Raw genomic sequence first — 27,879 nt, forward strand, 5'->3', positions numbered from 1 at the left:
GCTCTACATGCTAGTGGGTGAGGAGGAGGTGTCCTGCATGCTCTAGTAGCACTGTCTTCTTGACCTGTTTGTGTGGAATGGGAACGCTGGACATCTCACCATGAGGGACACCAACGTTTTTGAAGGCACCTGGGGACCAGGTGACACTGAAATCCTGCTTTATTGCTGTCTGCAGGGCCAGTGTTCCTGGCACAGCGTGCAGAGCTGGAGAGTGTCTACAGGGTATATTGCCAGAACCATGATGAGGCCATCGCACTGCTGGAAACCTATGAGAAGGATGAGAAGATGCAGAAACTACTCCTGGACCTATTGGATAGCCTCAGGTTGGAGCCTCTGTCTGGCAGCCACCAGGCTGGGGTAGGGGGAATCAGTCTCCAGCATCCCTGCCTCTCTGTCAGCAGTGTTTGAACAGGTCTACTGTGTCACTGCATTGCTGATCAGGCACTGGATTCAAATGGCCCCCTGCCCCAATGCACAGGTGGTGGAAAACCTGCAGACCCCCTTAAATCTGCATAGAAGCCACCAAGGTGCAGAGGAGGTGGCACATACTGTGTTGAGGGCTCCTGTTTCCCTAACTCTGACCCACCATGGCTGGTGAGGAAGGAGCCGCTTTGCCTGGCTCAGTGACTGCCATGGCTCCAGCTTGTGCAGGTTAATGCCCCAGGAGCTGGCAACTGCTCTGAGGGGACAGGGCTGCACACCTGCCACCACATTAACCCATTGCTTTTCTTTGCTTTTTGGCACTCTGTGGGCCGGCAGGAGCCTGTACAGTGAGTGGTAAGTGCATCCTTCCACTTAGTCCTTGCTTGTCTGTCTGTCTTGGCTTTGCTTTCTTTTGTAACTAATCTGCTGCCACTGGCTGGGTGCATGCTGGGGGGGCCTAACAGTGCCTTGGGGCACATCTGTGAGGAGAGGGGGGTGTGTGGTATGACTGCAGCAGAGCCAGTGGATGGGCAACACAGGTAGGAGTACAGGGGATGAGGCATGGGGAGGTTTTGATCAGGAAACAGGTTTTGAGAGCCCTCAGCAATGACTGAGGACAGTTGGGTGGTGGGACAGAGTCTGAGACAGGTGGTGCTCTGGCAAGTGTGAGGCTGTGCCTATGTAGAATTTCATGGTGGGTCTGGTGATGGAGGGGATCCTGGCTGGGAAAAATCACCTGGTATGAGTGAGAACTGAAAACCTGGAGTTGATCTGACAGCACCAGGAGTTCAGGAGTGCAGTGAGTTTGGACATGAGGGTGGCATGACTTAGGGAGTACAGTGGATTTAGAGGCGGTGTTCTGAGTCTGGTTGGCTTGGATTGAGGAGGCAGAATTTGTATGACAGAGCTGGACTGACACTTGGTACATCTCCTGTGTCCTGACTTCCCAGGGGCTGCACAAACTACATTAACCTGGGCTCCTTCCTCATCAAGCCAGTGCAAAGGGTGATGCGGTACCCACTGCTGCTGATGGAGCTGCTGAGTGCCACTCCCGAGGCTCATCCTGATAAGGCACCACTCACAGCTGCTGTCCTTGCAGTCAAAGAAATCAATGTCAACATCAATGAATACAAGCGCCGGAAGGACCTGGGTGAGAAGCTGGGCAGCGCTGGGCAGAGAGAGACAGGAGTGGGTGTGTTGAGATTGGTGTCTGCTCACCCCTGAACCTTAGCTGACACACACAGTCATGGACCTTTAAGGTCCCTTCCAATCCAGACCATTCTATAGTGATACGAGGGATACTTGGGACTACAGAGGCTTGAGGAGGGGGAGAGCCAGCAAGGTGATTGTTAATGAGGCACTGTAAGACATGAGTGTTGTGCTTACAAGGGTTTTAATTTCTATATCAATCTCTTTAGTGCTAAAGTACAGGAAGGGGGATGAGGATAGCCTCATGGAGAAGATCTCCAAGCTCAACTTCCACTCTATCATCAAGAAATCCAACCGTGTGAGCAGCCACCTCAAGCATCTCACAGGCTTTGCACCCCAGGTAATGTGCATCATACACTTACACCCTGCAGTGCTTCTCCAGTGGTATCTGCTGTTCCTCCACCCCTCTTCCCCAAAGTGTAGCTCTGATCAAGAGCAGCAAGGCAGTGTGAGCGTAGGGTCTGAACCACCCATCTCTGCTGTTCAGCCTGTGGGCAAAAGGCCCCACATCTTGCACTCTGGAAGGTGCTGGAGTCATGCATTGCCTTCCTTGAAACACTTTCTCTCATAGCTGAAGGATGAAGCCTTTGAAGAAATGGAGAAAAATTTCCGGATGCAGGAGCGGCTGATCAAGTCCTTCATCCGGGACCTTTCCCTGTACCTGCAGCATGTTCGGGTGAGTCAGTCTGGGTGTGATGCCAAACCTGTGGAACTCGCCGTGCACTGCCCCTCCTGTCTGCATGGTGTGTACCTGCAGTGCCTCTGGCCAGGGCTTTTGGCCTCAGCCCTGCTGGGAGGGTGGTTTCTGAGGGTCTGGGCTGCCCTGGGAGGCCTGTTCTGGGCAGCAGGTGTGGTTGAGCTGACTCTGTCTCCCTGGTGCAGGAGTCTGCTTGTATGAAGGCACTGGCAGCAGGGAGCATGTGGGACTTGTGCACAGAGAAGGCGAGTGGGGACTTGGACCAGTTCCAGAAAGTGAATCGTCTCATCAGTGACCAACTCTTCTCCAACTTTGTGAGTGAGGCTGTGCTCCCATGTGCTGGAGGTAGCCCTCAGGGGCCTTCCCTGGGGGCTTGCTGCAAAAGGGCAGCCCCTGGGAGGCTGCAGGGAGGGTAACTTGGGAGAGTTGTGAGCACTCCTGCTTAGTTCTTCCTTCCTGAGAGCTTTGATGCCTGGGAATTTACGGATGTGCCTGTTAGAAACACATTTTTTCAGCCCTACCTGAAAATGCTACAACTCTTTATGTGAGTGTTTTGGGTACTTTCCATGGTGTTACCTGTGCTGGCACAGTTATATAAGATTACATAATTCCTCTTGGAAGGGAGCTCTGGAGCTTTTGTGGGTGCCACCAGGAAGACAGTCCCTATACTGTCCTAGGGAGGACATTTTCCTGTGTGCTGAAAAATGAGCTGTTAGTGTTCACTGCACAATGGGAGAGAGCACCTTGTCTCACCTTCTCTCTGCATCTCTGCCCACCAGAAAGAGCGGACGGAGCGGCTGGTGAGCTCACCCCTGAACCAGCTGCTGAGCATGTTTGCAGGGCCCCACAAGCTGGTGCAGAAACGGTTCGACAAGCTCCTTGACTTCCACAACTGCACGGAGAGAGCGGAGAAGCTGAAGGACAAGCGAACCCTGGAGGAGCTGCAGTCAGCCCGCAACAACTACGAGGCCCTCAATGCCCAGCTGCTGGATGAGCTGCCCAAGTTCCTGCGCTTTGCCAAGGAGCTGTTTGCCAGCTGCGTGCGGGGCTACGCCGAGGCACACTGCGACTTCGTGCGCCTGGCCCTGGAAGAGCTGAGACCACTGCTGTCGGTGGGTTCACGGAGTGCAGACAGTGCTCTGGGCTCGGTGCAGCACTAAACTCTGTGCAGAGCTTGTCCCTGTTTAAGGCCACAAGTGACTTGTGGAGGGCTCCTGTGGGATGCTGTCAGGGCAGGGACTGTGGGGTCATGATGCAATTGTGGCAGAAGAGCATTTGCCTGGGAGAATCTCAGGTCATGAGTTTGAGGACCACTCAGAGCTGAGTCCAGGCAGGACTGCAAATCTGGGTCTGATGCAAGTCACAGGCAGGATGCAGAACCCCTGTCATGGTCTTTGCTGTAGCTCTTAGCCACTTTTCCCAGCAACTGTCACCTAACAGGATGTCCAACTCTGCTCTGGTTCTAGTTGCTAAAGGTGTCTGGCAGGGAGGGGAACCTCATTGCCGTCTTCCAGGATGAGCACAGTCGAGTCCTCCAGCAGCTCCAGGCCTTCACCTTCTTCCCAGAGTCCCAGGCAGCTCCCAAGAAGACTTTTGAAAGGAAGAGCATGGAGCGGCAGTCTGCCCGGCGGCAGCCCCTTGGCAGCTTGGTGAGTTCCTTCTGCCTGGTGTCAGGGTTTGCAGAGCCCAGGACAGCCACTCACACCTGCCTTGTTCCTCTGCAGCCGACCTACTTCCTGCAGTCGGATGACGTCCGAGCTGCCCTCCTGGCCCGCTATCCCCCAGAGAGTCTCTTCCAGGCAGAGCGCAATTTCAATGCTGCCCAGGACCTGGATGTCTCACTGCTGGAAGGAGACATTGTGGGTGTCATCAAGAAGAAGGACCCCATGGGCAGCCAGAATCGCTGGCTCATAGATAATGGAGGTGAGTGGCTCCTCCCTGCCCTTGCTGCCTGTGGGGAGTCCCTTCCTCTGGTTGTCCTGTGCCCCAGTCTGACTTCTCTTCTTTGCCTCTCTGCAGTGACAAAAGGGTTTGTGTACAGCTCCTTTCTGAAGCCCTACAACCCACGCCGCAGTCAGTCGGACGTCTCTGTCGGCAGCCACTCTTCCAATGAGTCGGAGCACAGCAACTCCTCTCCCCACAGCAACACCACACTGACCTTCAGCTCCAGCGGGGTGGCCGTCACCTTCACTCAGAAACCCCTGCAGGACTCTGCCTCCCCAGCAGACACATACCAGTCTGGGCAGCCCCCCTTGGAGATGGACTCCCCCTCTCTGCCCCAGCTTGGGTGTGGTGACAGGACAGCCCCACTGGAGGCTGGTACGGTGATGTCTCAGTGCCGCTACAGCCGCCCCGAGCTGGGCTGCAGCCCCAGCTCTCGCAACGGGCACCTCACCAAAGCACATCTCAGGCCCACGCCCTCAGTGGAGGATAGAGACTCTGGATTGGAGAGCAGCGAGTCAGAGGGCAACCAGGTGAGTTCTTAGCCACCCCTGGGAGGCTGGGGATCCTGAGGGCTGATCCCCTTGCTTGACTGGGGACTGAGTCATCCTCCTCCCTGGGAGTGACCAGGGAGAGGTGAAACGTGAAGTATGAGATCTTTTCTTCCAGCAGCAGAGGTGCAGAGGCAGAGAACCAGGCTGCAAATGGGGGTGGGCAGGTGGATGCAGCTCTGGCAGAGGCCAGGACAGGGCTAGGGCTGGCACTGTGTGGTGAAAAGGACAAAAGCCCACGCATCCTATGCATTGCAACAGCAAGGCTGTGTGGTCTGACCATCCAAGTGATACTCTCCCTCTGTCTGGCAGGTCTATTACGCTCTCTACACCTTCAAAGGCCGAAACACTAATGAGCTGAGTGTGTCAGCTAACCAGAGACTCAAGATCCTGCAGTTTGAGGACATCACAGGCAATCAGGAGTGGTGGCTGGCCGAGGCACACGGGAAGCAGGGCTATGTGCCCTCGAGTTACATCCGGAAGACAGAGTACACGTGAGGCAGCAGGCAGGAGCCTGCACCCCATGCCTTGTTCCTGCCAGGACTGCTGGGGGTCTTGGGGAGGCTAGCCAGCCCTGCAGCCCCCACTGCTTGCCCCAAGACTGTCCCTCTCACAGCTGTGCAGTGCTATTGGGCCCCAACACACTGGCTGCCACCTCCCCATCAAGGGAGGAAGAATGGTGAGCTGGCCAGGTAGGCAGGACAGGTAGCTTATGTGAGGGCAGGGGTGAGTTCACCTGTGCTCTTTGAGCCTCCTGTGTGCAGCCAGGGGCAGGGGAGCAAGGCTTGGGGCTGTGGTCTGCCCAGGAGGGTAAGGCTTGACTAAAGCTGAGGAGCTGCTGTGGGTTTAAATTGTGGAAGACTAATGCCAAGTTTCTGGAGACTGTGTTTAGTCAAGTAGTATTAAAAGCAGCCCAGACTTCGCCAACGTGCTCTCTGTGCCTTCTCAGCAGCAGCAGGAGCTGGGTTTTGTCTGTCTGTGCAGGACTCAGGGTGGGACATCTACACCTGCCTGGGGAAGCAGCTCTGAGGTTTGCTGGGAGTAGCTGAGCTCCAGGGCTGGGATGGGCCTGGCCTCTGAAATTCCCCCAACAAAGCCCTCAGCAGGTGCCTTACCCCTGTGCCTGGCCTTCCAGGGGCTCAGCCTCTCCAAGCTCTGCTGCTACCAGCAGCCATCAGGTTCTCATCTCAGGTGAGCCAGAAGTCCAGAACACCATCTTGCCTTGTCAGTGCATTTCCCATGCCCAAGACCCATCTTTGCTCTGACAAGCCCACCTGGCAGCTCTGGGCTGGGGCAGGGCAGAAGGCAAAGCACAAATTGTCCTCCAGTTTGATTTTTTGGGGGCTCTGACCAGAATTGTCTCACCTGTGCCTTCTTTCAGGGCACTGGAAACAGTGCTGATGTTCTGGAAGGGCAGGACCATCCCTGGGAGGGATGTGTTGCCTTTTGGTGGGTTGGTGTGTGATACCTGCTGCTGCCATGCCCAGAAGGGAAGAAGCTCTCTTCATGGGGCAATGTTTGTATCCCCTGTACTGCTGCTCTGTAAATAAAGATTTGCCCTTGTGTATAGAAGGTGCCTGTGCAAATGTTGGGAGAGCTGGGAGGAGTGCTTGGCCAGTGCTGCAGTGGGGGCAAAGCCCACACACTTCATGCAGATCCTGCAAGGCCAGGAAAATTTCCTTTCGCTGGGGTCCAGCATGCTTCTGCCATGGTGTTTGTGCCAGCTCCAGCTCACACACTAGGAAACCCTCACAGGAACGTTCTTCATTAAGATTAAGTGATAGCACTGCCCTCTTCCCCTGCAGGGTGGGGGTGTTTGTGTTTGCACCTGCTCCCTCCATGCCAGCACTGAGGTCAGCACTACAGCTCCTGACTTTGGTGTCCAGGAACAAAGAGGAGTCAAGAGTTTGTCAAGAGTAACCACCATATTTTGTGTGTGCATGGCTGTAGCACAGACACGTGCCTGCACCTCTTCAGCTTGTCTCCACCACAGTCGGGTTTGCAGTCTGGAGCCACAGCCCAAAATGTGCCCCACTGCTGGTTACAAATAGCCTCAGGGAGGGGCTCATTTATTTGCACTACCATCGACGGGATCATAGCCACAGGGAAGGCCGGCAGACCCTGTTTTTGCCACATAGTGTTCATGCCCGGGTATAGCTGTGCCACTCAGTTTGGACTGCCCACCCCTCTGTGTAACCTCTGTGGGCAGCTTCCCCCAAGCACTAGCTGGGTTTAAGGCTAAACCAAGGCTTACTTGATGTCAGCCTTTAAGTTGAAAGACCAGAAACAGTTACAAAAAGTAAATAAATTATAGCATCCACTCTTAGATAAACAGTAATTTAATTCCACAGTGCTAAAGCATCTCTAAGGTAGGTTCACCTGGCATGGTGAAGTACAAAAAGTAAGACCACTCCCAACAGGGGTCATGATCTCCCTGCATCGCAGATAGCTTTTCCCCTCTGTAGAATAAGTTAAGCAGCTCCAGACCCCTGTGTGCACAGCAGGCAGGGCATGGTAGCAATGTTAACAGCTCACTCGAGTCCAGATGCTCTGTCTCTGGACAACCAGAGAAGCCACCCTCTCTGCTTCCCAGCTGCAGAAAGGCAAATTCCTGGGCAGCTTGGCTGCGGGGAGACGCTGACGCCAGCTCGGTGAGCGCCAGCAGGAGGGAGCTGCCCGCACACACCTGGACGCTGCAGCGCTCCCCCTACAGGGCAGTACTTTCGGTACTGGTGATGCCAGCGTCCTTCGCCATCATGGAGAAGATGCCCTGCTTCTGGAGCAGCTCCTCGGGGCTGTCAAATTCCACAATCTGCCCAGCCTGCAGCACCATCACCCTGGCAGAGGGGAACAAGAAGGCCTGAGCTCCCAGGGTCCGAGTTGATAGCACTGATGGCACCAGTGCTGCACCCCCACTGAGTCTCACTCCTCCTGTGGCCACATTATGTGGTTCACCTCTCAGCAGTGGTGAGGGCACAGCCCTCCTCCCTGTGCTGGCAGGGTGACTCACGTAAGGTGCCAACAGTAAGTGCCTATATGGTCTGTTGCTGTAAAGAACAGACCATATTTGTGCTGTTTCTCCCACAAAGGCATAACTACTGCATGGCCAACCTTCCTACCCCTCTCTTCTCTTCTGGAACCACTGTGTATTACTGCCCCAGGCACTACATCCACCCCTGCCCTTCTGGCTGTATCCTTGCTTCTGCTGCTGGCCACCTCTTGCCCCATCCTAGGGGTCCAGATTCCCATTCCTCTTGCCCCATGGTACTGTCCCATGGTACCTGTTGCTGTCCATGATGGTGTGGAGGCGGTGAGCGATAGTAAGGACAGTGCAGTCAGAAAACTCGCTCCGGATTGTTGTCTGGATTAAATGATCAGTTTCCAGATCTACAGCTGCTGTTGCTTCATCCAGGATGAGAATCTTGGCTTTGCGGAGAAGGGCCCGGGCCAGGCACACCAGCTGCCTCTGCCCAACACTGGGATGAGACGGAAAACATGAGTTACTAAACAGACACTATCAGAGCTTCTGCAAGCCTACTGGCACACACTGCCCTGACCCAACACTGTGCCTGGCCTTCCCCCTGCATCTGCCACCCTGAGCACCCCATCTCTCAGCATCTTTCTGGGCCCTCATAGAAGGGCTGGCTCACGCTGGCATCCTGAGAGCCCTGGCTCCTGTACCCTTTTCTCCCACCTTCTTTTCCCAGAAGCTTCTGTGCCCTCATTTCTGGACAGCCATTCTGCTGGAGGCTGCTGTTCCAGGCTGGTCCCTTGGAGCAAGAGAAGGGAGGGGAGCTGGGCCTGCTCACCTCAGGTTCTCCCCTCCCTCGCTCACAAGATGCAGCAGTCCCTCAGGATGGTCTTGCACATATGTCTTCAGGTGAGCCAGCTCAAGGGCCTTCCAGACCTCCTCATCTGAGTACTGGTCAAAGGGGTCCAGGTTCATCCGCAGGGTTCCAGTAAAGAGCACAGGGTCCTGCCAGGGACAGCACCGTGTTCAGCCATACCACAGCCATTCAGCAGGGCAATGGCTTCAGGCCCCCAAGTGTGCCCACATCCTGCCCATGCTGCTGCCTGCAGCTGGGCAGGGGAGGTGGTGACAGCATGCTCACAGCTTTTGGTGTCTCCACAGCACCCAGGGATGCACTGAGGGCAATGCATAACCCAGGAAACAGCCTGCAGGAGCCACACAGCAGTGGGATATGGAAACGTGGTGATCAGCTCACCTGGGGTATGATGGTGAGGTTCTTGCGCAGGTCATGGAGGCCAATCGTTGCTATGTCCACCTCATCGATGAGGATCTTCCCTCCAGCAGCCTCCAGCACTCGGAAGAGGCAGTTGGTGAGGGAGGATTTTCCAGCCCCGGTCCGGCCCACAACCCCAACCTGTGGAAGCAGCTTTTTAGACCAGGGCTGAAGAAAAGAGGGCAGATGCTTTTCACCTTGTTCTGGTGGGCCTTCCCACCCTCACCATCTCCCAGACTGTCCCATTCCTGCAGCTTGAGTCCCCAGGAGCCACATCCCATCACCATCCCTCCCCAGCGCACAGACTGAAGCCAAGAGGAACAAACAGCTTTAACACAGTGTAACTCTGTAAAGAGTGTAGTGAGGGCAGAGGCACCTTCTCAGTGCTCCCAATATTGCAGGTGATCCCCTGAAGAACCAGGTCCAGTTCAGGTCTGTAACGAACTTTGTAGTCAATGAACTGGATCTCGCCTTTGCTGGGCCAGCCACGTGGTGGACGCTTTCCTGTCACCCATGGAGCCTGGGGGAGGGCACAGGAGCATTAGGTGGGGACTTGCACTCCAAGAGGCTGGAGAGCACCACGCTGTACAGCAGGTGCTTGCCTGAACCCTGTTTTCCTCACCTCATTCTCCACCTTCATGTACTCATGTACCCTCTCCACAGCCACGATGTTTGTCTCCAACTCCGAAGATGTCCTCACCAGCCAATTCAGTGTCTGGGTCACCTGCATGGCAGAATCAGAGGATGCAGAGCTCAGTCGGACCCAGGAACAACTACCTCCCACCTCAGCTCAGGGACTCAGCCTGAACATGACTGTCCCTGGTCTGGGATCTCCAGTCCCCAGCCACAGCCCACCCTCTCTAGCTCTTCAGAAACTTTGCTGCCGCATCTCTGATCCATAGCAGGACTATACTCCTCCTCATGGAAGCCAGTATCCATTCACACTGGGATGTGTGCTTCCTTGGCTCTGTAGCCACTCCCCAGGTGATGTGACACCCCAGATAATCCCCTCTTCATGGATCAGAGATGGAGACAGGGCAGCCTCCTGCAGCCAGCCCAGAGCTCCCAGGACAGGGCTGTCCCTGGGATAAGAAAACACTTTCATTGACTCACGCTGAGAGCAGAGGAGACAGAAAGACCCACGATGCCGCCCGCCAAAGTGCTCTTTGAAATCACTGCTAGAAGCGCAGAGAAGAAGACCACCAGGCTCCCAACGAACTCCAGACGGATGGCCAGCCACCTGTTCCAGGAGAGGACAGCTGAAGGGCAGTGGGAGAGGCAGAGAGGTATCTGCCGGTGCCCAACACAGAGCCCACCAGTAAGAGCAGCACCCTACCAGCACCCCTCACACCCAGCCCTGAGCCCAGTGCTGTACACATGGTACACATTGCAGATCATTTGTGGCCTGCAAGCAGGTTCATTTTATGTCTGTCCATGTCTCACACATAACCTCCTCTGCTGGTAATGCCATATATCAGAGGAGCCCCAACTGTACAACCCTCACATGCCCAGAGCATCTACCAGTAAGACATCAACACCAAAGAGTGCCCACATCGTGCTCCTACCTGGCCTGAAACATCAGCCTCTTCCCAGAACCTACCAAGAGCATCTCAGTCGCTGACTGCACAGCTCACCCTACCCAGGCTCTGGACACTTTGTAGGGTCCACATTCTGTCTTTCAAAATCACCCTAACGTGTGTCGTTCCCAGAGATGGCACCTCTATTGTAACTCCCCCAGTTCCTATACAACCCTCAATGCTGAGATCAAGAGGGAGAACTGCAGCATCTCAAGGACCTCTCTCAGGACCCAGAAGCCCCTGGGGAGAGGTGCTACAGGCTGTTCTGTGGCATAAGGGGTAAAACTCACCTATTTGAGATTATCCAGGAATAAACACTTTTCTGATTTATGTCCATGATGGTCTCATTATGCTGCATGAACCGTTCTTGGTGTTCATAGGCCCGGATCACAGAAAGGCCTGACACTGTCTCACCAAAGTGGGAGTAAATGGGAGACCTGGTGACAGAGTCCAGACGCCTTAGCTGGCGTGACGTGGAGATATAGAAGCGCTGAAATGAGGAACACAGCTTTGTTACCGACACAAAGACCAGCAGCCACAAAGATACTGCTCTCAGCAGGGCAGAAGCTTCACTAAGCCACAGTTACTCACCAGCACAAAATAGTAGAAGATGCTCAAGGGAATAATAATGAGAGCGAAGAATGGAGTGGCCAGGCAGATCGTGATCAATGTGCTAATGATGCCCATGAAACAGGAGAGCCAGGTGCGGAAGGACGTGGGAATGGTCTCGTCTACTGTGAAGATGTCCTGGAGCATATGAAGAAGCAGTCAGTGACCCCAGAGAGAGGGAGAATCCCAAAGACACCATACATACAGGGGTCCTACCCACTCATATGGTAACACAGTGCCAGACACTTGTAAAAATATTGGATGACCCTCAATTGGTATTATGGTTACAATCTCATTTAGGGCCACAGCTCTTAGCTTGGGAACAGCTGATTTAACAGAAAAACTTCTTATAATATTCCCCTGTTGCACAGACCAGCTTTAGGAATTGCATCTTCGTCTGGACCCAGGATGCAGGAACAGGAATTGAGACAGAAACAGGGACAGGACTAACTACAGGTCCATGTAGACAGGAGCACACAGGTCTCCAGTTGGCCTTCATCCATCTCCTAGCTTGGCATCACATACTCTCTCATTTCAGAGTAAACCCAGAAGGCCTGAGGCTTCATTTCAAGAGAAATTTTATTCCCAAAAACCAAGAGATGGCACCAAAGGAAGAAGTAGAGCAGCAGCACACGTGAAATTACCTGTCTTTATTTTCCTCCTTTTCGCTTTCTCTTTGTTTTATGAGCTTCACTTACATAGAAAAGACTGTATATTTTTCTGAAAGTCCATAACCAGAAGGACATCTCACTGTGGGACATGAGCTCTAGGCTCCTACCTCTCTTGGTGATCTACTATGGACCCTCTTCAGTTTCTCCACATCCTTCTTGACCAGGTGACCCCAAACCAGGACACAGTATCCAAGTGTGACCTCCTTAGCACTGAGCAGAGGAGATAACAACTTCCTGTGATTTGCTGGACACTGTCTTTGTAGTATAGCCCAGGATTGGCTTGCCTTGCAGTCAGCCTTGTATCCACCACGCCCTTCTGGTCCCTTTCTGGCCCTTATCTGGGCTCAGTTGAGCCGTGCTCAACAGCAGCAGTGTTATGTTATTACCCAACGCTCTCCAGACCTGCTGGAAAAAACACCTTCTCCATGCTGGGGCTGTTCTCTTACCTTGGCAAACCTATTCACAATGCGGCCAATTGGGGTCGTGTCAAAGAAGCTCATGGGCACGTGCAGGATGTTGCTGAGCAGCTGCCGATGCAGAACCCGTGAGGCTCGTGTGGCACCCCGAGCAGACAGCATGGTGGCAAAGAGCAGGAAGACAGCTGCAAGGACAGCACGGGGGGGGGGGAGGGGGTGACAGCAGTTCACCAGGTACCCTTTGGCTCAACAGAGTCACAAAGCAGCTCCAAGCCAGCAGCTCTGCAGTGAGCCACTGGGATAGTCCTGCATCCCACCTTCCTGGGACGCCCCAGTAACTGCATCCCACCCCACCCAGGAGGAACACTAACCCTTTTGGAAAACCTTGAGCCCTAGCACTATGTCCAAATTGATTAAGGACAGTAATCTTCAACCTAAGGAGGCAATACAGACTTCCTGGGGCAGTTTATGCTGGCTTCGGACTGGTATCTGTCCCCAGTTCAGCCAGGAGCTGGAAGGAAGGCAGCAGCAGGCAAATGAAGACAATGCTGGGTCCCCTGCTGCTTCCTGCACTTCTGCCTGCAGGCCTCACAAGTCATATATCCCTTCTGGACCACACAGCTGAGGTGAGCGGGTCCCCTGTCCTCCTACACCCACCTTGTGACACCCCAAGTACCCCAAAGACACCGATCCGCAGGTCTCGCAGCTCCGTGGGATAGGTCTGGTTCAGGTAGTGCTGCGCATCGTCTGTCCAGGCACTGAGCCACAGGTTGGTCCCCACATAGGCGGCGTACTCTGCAACGTAGCCCATGGCAATCCAGAAGGAATAGCACAAGCCAACAGCACGCAGGTACCGCATGTACATGGAGAACTTTACCTGTGGACCAATTTAACTCATTACCACTGCCCAGCAAACCTCAGCAAAATAGTAGCCAGCACAGACTTGGGACTCCTGCTTTGCTGCCCAAGTGCTCCCTCCACCACCTTGCCCGCCAGTCCCAGGCAGCTCTGTCCCCTTCGTGTCTCTTGGCTGCAGTGGGGCCACACCAGCCCACACTTCTCTGAGCCACAGTCAGGGTCTGGTAGCACTGGCAGCACAGTGCTTCATCCTCCATCCTCCTCACCCTGCCGGTTTCCACAGCTTCTTTCTCGATCAGTTGCTGTCCCTTCACTTTCTTTGGGGGCTCCTCCTGGGCCTTCTTCTGGGAACTGGTGCTCCTTTTACTAAGGCTGCAGGGAGGTGATAGACATCATTAATCACAGGATGCTGGATTGGTCCTAATCTCCTGAGTGTCCATCCCTATGCTGCATTGGATCTCCAGTGCTAGAGCCCACTGGAAAATAATGTCCCAACTGGGGCAGCTTTGAATTAGCCTTGTGGAAGCATTAGGCATTTACGGCCATGAAATTGTAGCCCTCATCTCCAAAAGCAGAACCAGCCAGCAGTGCGAGTTTCAGGGAAGACCACAGAGAGTAAGGAGTAAGGCTGTGACACATTACTGTGAGTAATGTGAGTAAATGCCCCTGACCCAGATCAGCTTGTAGGAGCAGGTAGGGAGGCTCCCAGCAGGAAATTCCCGGGAAGCCCCCAGACTCATGTCTCTGAGGGAGCAGTGCATGGGGCAGGGAAGAGAGCCAAGAACTCAGGGCACATCCTACCTGCGACTCAATTGTCTCCGATGGATGCTGGCCTCTCGCTTCAGGGTCATAGTCACCACATCTTCAGGGCCCTCCTCCACGCAAGGCTCAAGGTCTTCATCACTCTGCTCTTCATCCCCAGCTAAACCAACAGCTAAAAGCACAGGGATGAGGGAAGGTAGGATCAGGCACTGAGGAGAGAGCAGATCCCATGCACCTCTGCTGCACACAGTTTCACCCCACACCCCAGGCCCGGGCTATGTCCTACCATCACTTATCACACCTTCTCCAACCCTGCTGCAAGCCCAGTACAGCAGGAGGAGGAAGAAATCCACGGTGCTGGAGGGAGAAGTGACAGGGGACATAGGGCTAAAGACCTGCGTGAAGGCAGTCTCTGCTGCTCACTGCCACTGGTGTGACCTCAAGCAGAGGTTTGTGCTAGTTTAGTAGGTTCAAGATGTAGTAGATCGTATCAGTCCAGTTCAGGAGTACCCCCTTGAGGAGGTGGAGATGGGTCCTGTCAGGGTGGTCTGGGAATAGCCAGGCTGCAGCTGGACAACTGTGCTGAGCCCAGGCAGGGTGGGCATCCACCTGACCTGATATTACTCCTCCCCATGGCACTGGGGGACATGATAAAGATGAATGTTATCCAGTGGCATGTTTAGAATAAACCAAAGGATCTCTCTCATCTCAGCATCACTAAAATATGGAGTCTGTTGCCACGTAAGATTTTGGGACACATATACATAAATGAACTAAAAAGAGAGTAAAAAAATCAGATCCTTTGCTGGCTGCTCAACATAATGCCTGGGTGCAAATCTGAGGCAGGAAGTCCTTGTGCTGCTGATTACCAGAAGCTGGGAAGGATTCACAGCAGCCACCACTGGTGCCTGGGCTGGATAGAGCCAGGTCAGACTGAAAGATCGGATCTTCATATCCGCAAGATCCATGCACAGCCCCTCTAACTGCCACAGTCCCATTGTGTTCCCAGTACCTGTGTTATTTTTCTCTGAAACATCCTCCTCCTGCCTGCCATACAAGTTCAGGAACTGGGCAAAGGCCCCCTTGTTTGCCAGCAGGTTGCTGTAGGAGCCATGCTCAGTCACTGCTCCTGCTGCCAGCACCACGATGTTGTCGACCTGGGGCAGGAAGCTGATACTGTGTGTCACCAAGATCCGTGTCTGCAACAAAGTGGTTGCAGGGTAGTGGACCATCAGAACACTCCTTGTCCCCCAGCCATGGGCCTGTAGGCTCTCCATCCCCTAGCTGGGGACCTCTCTGCTTATCAATGCAGACACAGGGCACCCATGAGGCCTCTCCTGCCTGCTGCAGCTCCATGTGAAAGCCACAGGATCCTTCCCTGTCCCAGGCAGGCAGCCTGTCTTCCCTGGATCATCAACACTGTGCCAGTGCCACTCCTGCCTGGCTATGTAGGGGGTAGGAGGGCATGGGTGCTCACCTTCTTTTGCAGCAGCCCTTTTGGGCCCAGCACGTGCTTGAAGAGGTACTTGCCAACGTGAGCATCCACGGCAGACAGCGGGTCATCCAGCACGTAGATGTCTGCGTTGCTGTACACTGCCCGGGCCAGGCTCACTCGCTGCTTCTGGCCCCCACTCAGGTTGATACCCTGGAAAGGAAGGACCTCTCTGGGCATGGGGCTGGCACAGGGGTACAGCTCTGTTCTCTGCTGCAGGTGCTATGGAATATCCATAGCCCCCAGGGCTGCTACCTTCTCTCCAATCTCTGTCTGGTCGCCCGCAGGCAGCAATTTCAGGTCTGGAAGGAGGGCACAGGCCTTAAGGACCTGCTGATACCGGGCTTCATCCAGTTCTGACCCAAAAAGGATGTTGTCTTTCAGGGTGGCATTCTGGATCCAGGCCTGCTGGGGGACATAGGCCAGGGAGCCCTGGAAGGAGACACACAAGAATAGCTACCTTGTCAGAGCATCAGCCTGAGCACTGCCACCTCCTGCAGCCTCTCCTTGCCCTGAGCCACCATGCTGAGACAGTCCTGCCCTGCTGCTTCCCCAGTGAGCTCAGAGGCAGCCCCAAAGCCCCCTGCGCCAGCCGGCTCCTCTCACCTGGATGTTGATGTGTCCCTTGATATTCTCCATCTCCCCAAGCATAGCTGACACCAGTGAAGATTTGCCTGAGCCCACAGCCCCCACCACGGCCACCAGGCTCCCAGGTGCAATGTCCAGGGTGACACTGCAAAGATACGAGGGCTTAGGAAGCAGCATTGCCAGGTCACCCACGGCTCCTGAGTGGGACCAGCACAGAGCAATGTCTCTAGGACACCTGTGTCTAGCAGCACTGTGAGAAGTGATTGCCTTCCCCAATTAAAAACACAGAAAGCCTCCTGCTCTCCAGCCATCTGCCCCCAATATGGTGCAGAGCACTTACTCTCTTATCGCAGCACTGCCGTCCTGCTCCCAGGAAAAGGTGGCCTCCGAGAAACGCACAGCGTTGCCTGTCAGCAGAGAGAGGGCCCTCAGGACGGGGAAAGCCCAGGGCTGGGGACAGCCTGTGACCCACAGGGAGTAATCTGGAGGTTCACTTGCCTGGAATGGGATTGTGCTGGATAGCTGAGGTGTCCAGGTTTTCTCCGCTCAGGTAGCGTTCCAGCCTCGCAGTCGACACATTGGTCTGCCATGGTAGAAAGAGGATGAGGATGGCACATGGGCATGGGGTGCAGCTGGGTGGGCTGGCAGGAGCCCCATAAGCAGAGCACCACATCACACAGTCCCCATCCAACCTCTGAGCCCCAAACCTGTGTTATATATGTAAGTCCTGTCCCACCCCCCTGCACTGACTCCTGGGTGTCCATCACACACCTGAGTCCCATGTTCTGGTTTGGGTAGAGGTATCATAGGATCCCCCTGCACCCCCTGCCCTATGGGAGGGCTGACCTGCACTAGTGAAGAGAGGACCATGGGCAGCATGGCCATGGGGAAACGCAGGACGTTGAAAAGGGAAATAGCAGTAAAGGCCTTCTGTGCATCCAGGATGTTGTTCTCATCCACCATCACATAGACGGCAAAACTGGCCAAGGAGACCTAGGAGAGACAGCAGGAAAAAGCACCATCAATGTGGCTGTGTGTCCAGACCCCCATTGTTGCCCTTAGGCCTCAGCAGTGCTTTTCTGCTGGGGACCTATTCCCCTCCTCCTTCCCCCTTCTTCTTTGGGCCCCATCTCACCACCCTGATGGGACCCCCTTCCACCACAGCTCTCCTGCCAGCAGCCAGGACTATACTCTGTATCCCAGGCAGAGGAAGGGATATCAACCCCTTCATCACTGCAGGAGCACTCCATATGAGATTCCCCATATTTCCCATCCCCTTGGACACAGCCCAGCCTCCACTCAGAGGAAGGTGCAACCCTCCCCGGGGCTGTTGTCACTCACCAGGAAGGGGGCACACGTGAACACAAAGACAGAGATCGACTGCAGGTAACTGAATTTCAGCAAGTCCTTGAGCTCATGTGCCCGTATGTCGTTAACTCGCTTCTCAAATGAGGGCTCCCAGGCAAAAAGCTTCAGGATCTGCGGGATGAGCAGGGTGAGCAATGCTGGCTTCACAGGAAAGCCCACCCGCACACTCAGCTTGCTAGTGGCCAGCACCTCCATCACCAGCTCCTGGCTTGCTCAGAAGCCTGCTTGGCCATTGCATCTTCCCTCTCCTGTCCTAACCCACGGCTTATAGCACTCCCCCACTTCCACACTGACACTCCCTCATTTTCAGCTTACAGGTCACTGCCATAGTGCCAGCCCCTCTGCCACTATGGCAGTGGGCTCACTATCAAGAAACACCCTCTCTTGGCTCCCAAGTCTTGGTCCAGGAACCCAGAGCTCCTCCCCACCCAATTTTTCAAAAGGTGAGGAAGCCAAGGGAATTGCAAAGACTGAGGCTTGGACACCACAGACACAGGGGCCCCAAGCTAGACTATAAGACTGGTGCTGTAGGGTTATACAGGTAGGCTCTCTCCAGGTACAGTGCACCAAGAGGGGTGCAGCAGCTGCCTGGGGAGTCTCCAGTCCACTGCTCACCTTGATTCCATTGAGGATTTCAGTCATTATTTTCATCCGTTCATCCTTGTTCTTCATGTTCCTCACCTACAAACAGAAGAACCAGATGTCACCAAAACCAGACAGCAGTTCACCCTTGGAAACACATCTGGGCTGCCACAGGGAAGGGAAGGATGGGCTCCTGAACCCAGAAAAGTCATCCCACCAAGCTGGACCTTGGCTCCCCTGGGGCTCTGGACAGTCTGGGGAAAAACAACACCCTGCTGTGAGGTAGAAGCTAAAGCTTTATCTTATGATTGGTAATATCTCATTTCAGTCCTCAAGGCTGCCTCTAATCTTGTTCAAGTTCAGCTGTGATGGTAGAACAGACCTGTCTCCTGCTCATAGCAGCAGATCACCCCTGGCTCAGGCTACCCCCAGCCCAAGTGAGATCAACTTCCTAGGCTAGGAAAGATCTATAATAAAACAGAAGAGGGTAGGGGAGTGTGGAAAACGAGGGAAGAGAGCAACAGTGGGCCTCAGGAGTGCGAGACCAGGAAGGATCTTGCACCCACCACTGACCTGAATGGTTTTGGCCTTGGCAACCAGGAATGCATTTATGGGGATGAGCAGTACCATGACTGCAAGGCCAGCCAAGACAGAGGCGCCCAGCTCTGCCCAGAGGAAGACAATGGACAGGATAATTTGCAGGGGAGATGACCACAGCTGGTGAACAAAGTTGGCCATGTCCATGAACCTCTGGGCATCAGCTGACATCAGATTCACAGTCTCTCCCACTGTGGACTCCTTGCGGGTGGCATTGGACATGGTGAGTGACTAGAAAGAGAAAACATTGTTACCACAAGCCAGTCTGGGAGCAGCCTGGCTCCCAGCAGCATGGCACAGAGCAGGCAATTAGCAGGCCAGCCTGAAACTGCTCCTGGGTTTGCTCCTGGTGCCTCCCTGCTGGCCACAGGCAGTCTCCTCACTGCCCACGCACCAGGAGCCACTGGATGCTGGGTGAAACGAAACACATCCTTGTGCAGGAATCCTAGTGGCAATTGCCCTAGGTGTGACATTGCTCTGAAGAGAAACCTGCCTCAGCCCCTGGTAGCTGTCAAACACATGGTTGCAGCACCCAGGTCCCAAGCAGAACTAGGATCCACAGTGTCCCCAGAGCTGGGTGGACATCCCACAAGCCAAGCTTTTCCTGTGCCTTCCTAAGAAGTAAAGTGCATACACCCCAGTCACCCCAGGTTGATGGGTCAGGCAATGAATGATTATATCCACAGCCCAGCTCGGAGAAAGCCAACAGGGATGATGACAGGACCATACAAACCTTCTTGTAAATGGCAGCGATGAGGCTGGCACGCACATTTATGCCAAGCTGAAAGCACAAGCTGAAGTGCTGCTGCAGGCAGATGGACTGGACCACCGCTGTCAGGAAGAGCAGGATGGCATATAAATAGCCTTGCCAGGCAAAAGCCTCCTCATCCGACACAAAGGCAATCAGCAGCCTGGAGGATAAAGAAGCCCATGAGACACTCACTCTACTGAGACAGACCCAAGCAGGATGCTGCAAATGAACGCAGGGAGAGCATCCTCACAAGAGTGGTGACTGAGACCCTGCCCTAGAGAGCTGGCTCAGTGCTCAGCAAGCTGGAGACCCTTGACCTGCTGGGCGTCCCTGTTCTGCCAAGGACACTGCATTTCACACACAGCAGTGGGTCAGTAATGTCAGATCATCCACAGAGACTGTGCTGCTCTGCAAAATGAATTGGGGAGGCCCTGTTGGGCTGAGCCCGACTGACTCATGAAGGGCCCCAGAGAAGAGCCAGGACTGTCTCCAGCGAGGGAGTAGGGCTGCGTAACAGAGGATGCAAGGAGCGAGGAGCAAGCTATTACCCATAAAAGCTGGCAGCCAGCTCAAATCAATTCTTCATTAAACTGTAACCCAGCATATTCCCCCACCTTTAGTGAGAGCACAAAATGTCCTGAGGGTCTGGGGTTGGGAGAGGTAGACATATGGAGATGGTGGGCCTGGATATAGTGCACAAAGGGAGGTGGTGGGGTTGGGTGAAAAGTCAGGACAGAACATGGATAGGGACAGAGAGAAAAGACTCACTTCAGCAGCTGGGGGCTGACAAACACAAGTGCATCATGCACCAGCTTGAATGCCACTGCTAGCATGAGGTTCTGCCGGAAGGTCTTGCCCAGTGTTTTCATCAACCAACCCCTGGCGTAATCCTCAGGAGGGCCAGAGTCTCCTTTGTCTCCCTTCTTCTTCTTCTTCTTCGGCTGCTTCTCCTCCTGGAGGGAAGCCCACACAAAAGTGAAGGATTTGGTTGTGCAGGCTTCCTGCACCTGGAAAGATGCTTCCAGGGCAGCATCACAGACACAGACCCTAGCTCAGGTATCCTGAATAAAGCCTTTGCTTTACCTCCTGTCATGTTCCCTCTCACTGATCTCTGCTCATGTCATACACACCCAGGACTAACACATCTCTCATGTGCCAAAGACAATTGTTGCAAAACCTAAACCACCTTGAACCTCTCAGGCCAAAAATCAGGCACCCCAGGAAGAACCTGAGGCCAGGGATGATTACGGAGTGATGTTCAGTCTGACTTCTTTGCTGGGAGGTATTTGGGGTAGGGAAAGACAGAGATAAGGGAGCTGCTTGTACTGTAGACTTGAGGGTGGTTCCTGTCCTTCTGTAGGGCAGAAGGATGTAGACTTTCTTGGTCTCTCAAAACATGGGGATCTGCCAAGGACAGGGAACACCCTGTCATGGGTTCCCCCATCCTTGTCCATGGCCCTGCAGAATCAAATAGGGGCTGCAGGGACATTGGGTGACCCTGTTCCCTGAGGCTGGACCTGGATGTGTCAGTCCCATACAAGGCCGAGTAGGAATGGACTTACCAGCACTAGGATGTCTTGGCTCTGGGCCTTGGTCATATTGTTTCCATGGTCTGGGTCACCTTTCTGATGTCTTTTCTTGCGTTTCCGTTTTTCCAGTTCAGCTTGGGCCTTCCGTATGGCAGTCTTCATGTTCTTCTCAAAAGCAGTGCAAAGTGCCTGTGTCCTGTCTTTATCTTTCAATTCCCAGACATCCTCTATCTCCAAAGGCTTGCGATAGCCCTTGAAAACAACGCTGTGGGGCAGAGAAACCTCTCAGCAAGTTTCCTGCATGACACTTGTTGGAGAGTCCTTGCTGAAAATGCAAGGACTTCACATCCAGCCTGGCACTGGGCTCAGGTTGCACAGACTGAACCCAGTGTGGTGCCTCTCATTACTAACTCCAAGCAGCCTGTGCTGCAGGCTCCCCCAAACAGGGCTGGGCCAGCCCTGAAGCACTCTTGCATTTTTCCAGCCCCACCTCCCATGGAGCCCTGCTCACCTGCTGTACCATTCAAAGGTGATGGAGCTCAGGAAGGAGGCTGTCACCTCTGGGTTCTATGGTACAAAGCAAAGTAGGTACCAAGAGATCATTGATGTTGAGAGGTGGTGTTGACTAGAGTTGATTCAGCACCTCCAGCCATTAAGGAGCCCCAGAAGTTTACAACTGTGCTAGATCCCACCCCAAGAACCCCATCTCATAGCCAGCAGCAGCCCCCCGTCCCTGGCTGCAGGCTGCAGCTCTTGCTGTGCCATGTGCTGAAGCCCTCAGGTCTTCCCTCCCCAAGAGGCCTGGAGCATGGAGCTCCAGGTTCCATAGCCTACACGGAGTTCACCCTGCCCAACACAATGCATGGGATGTGGTGCCCCAAGCCCACTCCCACATGGTCCTCTCACCTTCTTCCTGATTTCCTTTGTTTCTGGGGCAACATCTGAGAAGCCCGAGACAAGGAAGATGAGCAGCTGGAGCCCATAGGAGATGAAGAAGAGGATAAACCGTGGCAGGTCGGAGATTGGTTCCTGCAGGAATGGAAAGCCCAGGGTTATTGTTGGGGGTTGTCTCAAGGCCACCTGGTGTCACTCAGTGACAAGATCCATCCCCAGGACAGTGAACATGGCTGAGCACAATGCAGCAGTGCAAAACTCGCTGTGCAGCCTGGATCAGCTTCCTTTTGCCACTTCTTCCTGACCTCCTCCCATAAGTCTGTAAGCAGAGAAATTGGTCCTGGAGACCTTATACCTCCCCAAAGAGATAGGATGAATTAAAAGAGCAATTCCTTCTCAGGTATTTTCTCATTCCCCAAGGTTGCCAGGGCAGCTGGGATCTGTGTGATACCACAGAGAGCTTGCCAAGAGACAAGTATGAAAGACTTTCCTTGGGGACAGAACACGACCTTAGGGAAGCACAGAGCTTCCTGTCAAATCCAACCTGCAGGGCTCTCCGGACAAGTGACTGGAACGGCAATATCCCACAGAGCAGGGACAGTATCCAGAAGCAGAAAAGTACCCCCGAGTCTCTGCGCAAGCAGAAGCGTCGTGCCTCGTGGACCAGCAGGACCAGGAGCTGCAGGAAGAAAGACCAGTCAGAGGTTCAGGTAGGGCTGCAGGACTAGGTCTGGACTCTAAAAGTGTCTTTGAAGCATGTGTCCTGGGGTGCCAGCATTCATGAAATGCTGGGATTCACTGCCTTGAATACACTGAGCTCCCAGTGCCTGAGCTCACTGCCAACTCTACATAAGCTTCAGAGTTAACTGCATATGGCAAAGGTTTATTTCAGGAAGACATAAGATCAGGTCTGAAGGTACCCTGACATTACAGCAGGGCACTATTTCTCTTTTTAGCTGTTCTCACTCCAGATTCTCAGACATGTCATACACATTGTCAGACATGCCCAGCCATCAGGAGTCACACCCTCTCTCCTGCATATTGCCTCCAGAACTGTAACTAAACCCATGTCATGTCCCAGCAGTGCAGAGTCCTCTCTATGGGCAGTCCCCTTGTCTTATCATGCCACATGGACTCTGCACATGAAATTAAATGACATGACAAAATACGAAGGATAGCAAATGGGGATGTTACTTTTGGTTTTAAGTGCAAAAGTAACATTTCTTGAGCATTTTGGCTTTAAGACTGTTAGAATATGCCATGTCTCACACAGGATATCTGTAACTTCCATATTCCACAAGCTAATAGCCCCTATGTCCTCAGCTTTCTCCTCTGCCTGGCCATCCTGTGGTACTTCTCCTGACTCTCTGTAGAAAAGTGAGCAGCAACTCATGGGAAGCTGTGAGACATCAGAGCAGCACGCCATGGTTTGATGTCCACGATATGCAATCAATCCTGTGAAACCCATACTGCTGCTAGCAAGGCTTCTAGCAGAGACAGCTCAGCTACATACACAGGCATAGAACCTATCCCAGTTTTAAGGATAAAAGCAGGGAACACTGTACAACCAGACGCCTGTGCTCAATGAATTGCCCTTATGCCCCACTCACACATGTTGAGGGCTAGTCCCTGTCCAAATTGCAGGCTACACTTCCCCCGTGGACACAGCTTCCCACTGATCTCTGAGAACAGGCAGGGAAGTTTTCTGCTGCTTGGCCCGTGGTCTCACACTGTGTCTCTTTGGTGACACACAACACATTTACCAGCTGATCCCTTACCCAGGTGGCGATGTACAGGCTGGGGTTCGTGTATCTGACAGCTGGCACGGTGTCCTGCTCTGTGTCCTCTACAAATGCCAGGGCCAACTCTGCCACTGCCGTCACCACCAGCAAAGCAGCCAGCATCTGTGAGGAGAGAGGGGCAGCCTTGAGGGGAGACCCAGACCACTGAGGAGAACTGGGAACCACTGGAAGACAACACAGTTTGGCATAGAAGCACTGTGTTCCATGCACTGTTACACCCTTTTCAACCCAAACTTGGCCTGTGAGAGCTTTCATCACTGTGAAGCTGCAACAGTTCCACAGGAGCACTGCCATCATTTTAAGTTTGGAGGATAACAGACCACAAGAGAGGCCCCAGTATATACTCTGCCCTCCCTCCCAGTGTATTCCACCCCTATTGTCCCCTCTGTCCCAGATATATGCATCATCTTAGACTCCCGTTTACATTTCTGTCCCAGATGGTGCCCTATCCCACTGCTCCCTCTCTCCTACATTTCTCATCTCTCCATCCCATACCTGACTCCAGCACAGAGGCCTTCTACTTACACCACCTCCATTCCAGGCTGCCCCAGCCTGTCATCCATGCCCCCTCAGCCCCACGCTACCTGCTTGATGATGTAGAGTTTGGTCACAGATGATTTCTTGGCTTTGGATTTGCACATGGGCAAGAGCTGCCATGGAGCCAAAATCCAGAAGAAGCCAAGGGGGACCCAGACCAGCACAGTCTGCTGGAAGCACACAGGCAGGTCGGCATCTGGACGAGCAAGGTAAGAATCATTCTGGGGGCAGCAAGGACAGAAAACAAAGTCAGTTGGGATGGATTGACTCTCACCTGGTTCACAGCACAAGAGCCAGCACTCCTATAGGTGCCCGCCCCCACTGTACCCCTCCTGACACCCACCCTCCTGGCTGAGCATTTCAGCACTCAGCCAAAGTTTGACATAATACCTCTCTCCCCATCTATCTGCCTGAGCCTGGGATGGGCTCCCTTGCTGGAGCCAAGCCAGCTGAAGCAGATGGACCCAAATCATTCCCCAAGAGGTCTATGCAAGGTGTACTGTTTCCAGCTGGGCCAAAACAGGCCAAGGCTCACTTAGGGAGCTGTCATTGCCTCAGTGTCCTGTGAATACCACGCAGCCATTGCACAGCTCTCAGTGCTGTGGCAGTCCTGGATAAATATCAGAACCTCTGCCGACTGCTGGCCGTTGGGTTCCACTGGTAGGACAAGCTGTGAGCCTTGGGATCTACTGCTCTCCCCATCCACTGAGTGTCCTGCCCCGAGAACAGGCAATAGGGATGATGTTGCCACTCACCCAGAAGACGGAGCCGCAGAACTCCTCCAGGGCTGCTGACATGGCTCAGGGGAGAAGAGACGGCAGCTCCTTCCCCGCGCTCTGCCCGAGTCCTGAGTGGATGCTTGGGATAAAAGTCCCCCCACGCCCTCAAGTAGTGTTGGGACAAAATCCCTGATGACACACAGTTATTTATTAACTTGGTGCTATTGCACAACACCACAAACCAAAGCTGTAACCAAAAGGGCTTGGGAAACCACATGGGATCAGGGGAAGGGAGGAGAGGAAGACTCAAAAAAGAGATCAAAGGGGAGATACAGGGAAGCCAGAGTCACTGCAGGACACCACAGCCACTGTTCAGAAACCACTAGCCTTCATCAGTGCACACCAACAGAGACAAGCTCATACGGACCCACTGAAGACACTGGTTTCTTGCAACGATCTCTCCTGCCAAAACAAGCCTGCTAAATGGTGACAAAAAGTCCAGCAAGAGCTGGTCCCACAGAAGCCAAAGGAGACAGTGCCCTTTTTTCATATGCCAACCAGCAAGGAGGCCCATGACATCAGCAGTGTCCCAGGGTTGAGAATTTGCAGTGTCTGGCAGCTGAGCTGACCACATGCTGCACTGGTCTTTCTGAATACCCAGGATCTGGGCTCCTTTTACCAACTTCTTGCCTGCAGAGCCAGGAGGCTTTTTGAACTATTACTTTTGCTTCTCCCTTTCCCACATTTCCATGTTGTCTGCATGTTATGGCAGCTGCGTGGCCACAAAACCCCAAAGAGACTTTGAATCTTCATTCTAAGGCAACCCCCATCACTGGAGACAGAGGAACACTCCTGAGGACAGTGACTGCCATTAAATCATCACCCTGCTGCTTAGAAAGGTGGAAGTATGATAGGGACACATGGGGATGGTGTCTCTAAGGCTGGAACTGGATTTGCTTAATCATTTGTGCTCTTGAGGAACAGTAGAAAGGTAGGGTGACTGCAAGGATCACGTTGTCTCATTGTTCACTGAGTTAGTAGATAACTCAGAAGTCAAGGGTGACCCAATGAGTAATTGCTCAGGAACCATCAATACCAGAGAAAGGCTCAATGTCCAACTCCTTGGTTAATTATTACTGGTTTCTCTGATTAAATCCACGTTTTTGTAAATAAAACTATCCCTAGTGCTAGGTCCTCCAGGCCAGAACCAGTACACTGCTGATGAGAGCTGCAATCTGATAAAATGGGTAAGAAATAAATGAATGAAGCAGTCGCTTCCTCAGCCCTTCTCCATCCAGACTGCTGCTATGATTCTTTTCTGCCCATTGACACAGGTATCCTGTGGCCTTGCTCAAACCCACCTGAAGCATTGATGCCAAGGGGACCACTTGCTGGTGAGACCTTCCTCTGTAATGTCCTGTCCATTGCTTGTCTCGGTTTTCAGTACAGGTCACAGCCCATCCCCGCCCCATCTTTGCTCTCATTCAGAGCTGGAGTGTTTCCCTCAGCACAGGATGCCAGCTCTCTTTAATGTTCAAAGCAAGTACACCCTCACTTTCTCTACCCTCATACCTGGGACATGCTTCTCCCAAAACCACACAAAGCCACCTCACTGTCCTTCAGCTCCTTCCATAAAGCTTCCTTCACTAAAATACCCAAAAAATCTTCACTGGGACCAAGATAATCAAAGCAGTAGCACCTCTCTGGCTGACAATATCACAGTTTCCCTGTATTCCTCTGCCTTTATCCATCTGTTGTCCAGCATGGTATAACTTTTCGAAAAATAGGCATTGCTTCATGCCAATCCAGGACAGAGGTTTCTGCCAAGCAATCTACAAATCAGTCCAGCCCTCACTACTCATCTTTTCTCTGAAGGATTTATTTCTCTGTTTTTCTGCTTTGTCACACTGTAATGCCATTCGAGTTCAAAAGCCTTTTTATTTTCGAACTTTAAACACAGAGGAAAGAGCCAAACTCTGTGTCAGCAGAATATTCATCTTAATTGAGCTACTAGTATCTTAATCATGACCATGACTCATGAAATCTCACATAAGCCATGAACTCTTAAATCAGATATTCTGAAAAACAAATTTAATCATTTCTTCTTCCAAATTTGGATCCTTCCTACTGCCTGCACATGTCAGTGCTGACAACAGCTCTGACACCAGGATTAGGCAGTCATTCCCTTCTCATATCCTCTGTTAAGAACTACCACTTATGTTCCCAAGGTGTGTTTTGGGAGAGTGATACTCCTGTTGGATTCACGTGAACAGGTGGATGTACTCTTTGAGCTGAAAATACAATGATTATAGGCTTTCAATGACCTGATTCTGTTTAAGGGGACAAAAGTGCTGCCACCTTGTCAAATACCACATTTTTGCCGTATATCCTCACAGGCTGCAAACTATTGCCAAGATGGACAGAGAAATCTGAATCCTGCTTTTGCTTCCTAAGAAGGTCCACTATCTCTGCTGTCAGAGAGATTCTCTTCAGCTTTTACAGAAGAGGAGGCAGCAAGGTTAAAGTTGCTTTATCTCTGGGTCTCTACTCTTTTAATGGACCACTCTGATGCCATTCAGATCTTTTATTGGGTATTTTGCAGGGTGACTGATACGAGTCTGGGGCTTCAATCATGACTAGGCAGCAATGACCCAAATGGCACATTCCCCAAACACTGTCTGGTGAACAAACAGCTTATGCTTCACATTTGGAAAAGGACATGAAAACTCCCTTAGAAAAAGCACTTGGTCCTCCCAAGAAATCTCATCACATGCCCCCCCCACCTCAAGCTCTGAGGGCCCACAGCCCAGGATGTCTCACAGTCCCCTCACCTCATGAGTCAGGTAGTGAGAAACTCCCTGCCATTACAAATTAATGTCTTCATCACTCATACATATCAATGTGCTTCTCTCTACCCAGCAGCTGCTGCACTGCTAATCCTACTGGCTGACTACAGCAGGCCTTGTTTTCCAGCTGTTGCTATCATGTTTCCCTCCCTGGCATTCTGGATATGATTGTATTCTCCTCTGGTGCAGCAGGGGTCTGATCTTTCAGGCTGTGCA

The 27,879-nt window shown here is 53.0% G+C and overlaps 2 protein-coding genes across 12 annotated transcripts in view; one reads left to right on the forward strand and one right to left on the reverse strand.

The window, feature by feature from the left end:
- DNMBP (dynamin binding protein) overlaps positions 1–6,393 on the forward strand; it is a 33,584-nt gene extending 27,191 nt beyond the window's left edge. For 10 of the 11 annotated variants that reach the window (XM_064662997.1, XM_064662994.1, XM_064662995.1 and 7 more), the window contains 11 exons: positions 176–323; positions 760–777; positions 1,374–1,573; positions 1,842–1,972; positions 2,204–2,308; positions 2,515–2,643; positions 3,109–3,441; positions 3,796–3,978; positions 4,054–4,252; positions 4,349–4,803; positions 5,134–6,393. In XM_064662997.1, coding sequence (XP_064519067.1) covers positions 176–323; positions 760–777; positions 1,374–1,573; positions 1,842–1,972; positions 2,204–2,308; positions 2,515–2,643; positions 3,109–3,441; positions 3,796–3,978; positions 4,054–4,252; positions 4,349–4,803; positions 5,134–5,319 — 2,087 coding nt within the window. In that variant the 3' untranslated portion in view covers positions 5,320–6,393. The remainder of the gene's footprint in view (positions 1–175; positions 324–759; positions 778–1,373; positions 1,574–1,841; positions 1,973–2,203; positions 2,309–2,514; positions 2,644–3,108; positions 3,442–3,795; positions 3,979–4,053; positions 4,253–4,348; positions 4,804–5,133) is intronic. The other variant, XM_064662999.1, reaches the window with a different exon arrangement.
- A 749-nt stretch (positions 6,394–7,142) lies between these two features.
- Positions 7,143–27,819, reverse strand: ABCC2 (ATP binding cassette subfamily C member 2). Its single transcript, XM_064662993.1, has 32 exons — positions 24,854–27,819; positions 24,146–24,319; positions 23,538–23,663; positions 22,304–22,438; positions 21,772–21,894; positions 21,377–21,432; positions 20,899–21,130; positions 20,105–20,289; positions 19,319–19,496; positions 18,562–18,816; positions 18,022–18,087; positions 17,380–17,517; positions 16,885–17,031; positions 16,537–16,621; positions 16,379–16,445; positions 16,057–16,183; positions 15,706–15,882; positions 15,436–15,603; positions 14,971–15,157; positions 13,998–14,130; positions 13,463–13,568; positions 12,996–13,215; positions 12,369–12,523; positions 11,234–11,389; positions 10,933–11,132; positions 10,179–10,305; positions 9,688–9,789; positions 9,442–9,585; positions 9,048–9,206; positions 8,631–8,797; positions 8,103–8,297; positions 7,143–7,658 (listed from the first exon to the last, which is right to left on the reverse strand). The coding sequence occupies exons 1-32, from the start codon at positions 24,893–24,895 to the stop codon at positions 7,529–7,531; spliced, it is 4,662 nt and encodes a 1,553-aa protein (XP_064519063.1). The 5' UTR covers positions 24,896–27,819; the 3' UTR covers positions 7,143–7,528.
- Between the last annotated feature and the right edge of the window lie 60 nt (positions 27,820–27,879).

Source organism: Pseudopipra pipra, chromosome 8 (genome assembly GCF_036250125.1).
Source record: "Pseudopipra pipra isolate bDixPip1 chromosome 8, bDixPip1.hap1, whole genome shotgun sequence".
NCBI classification, from domain to species: domain Eukaryota; kingdom Metazoa; phylum Chordata; class Aves; order Passeriformes; family Pipridae; genus Pseudopipra; species Pseudopipra pipra.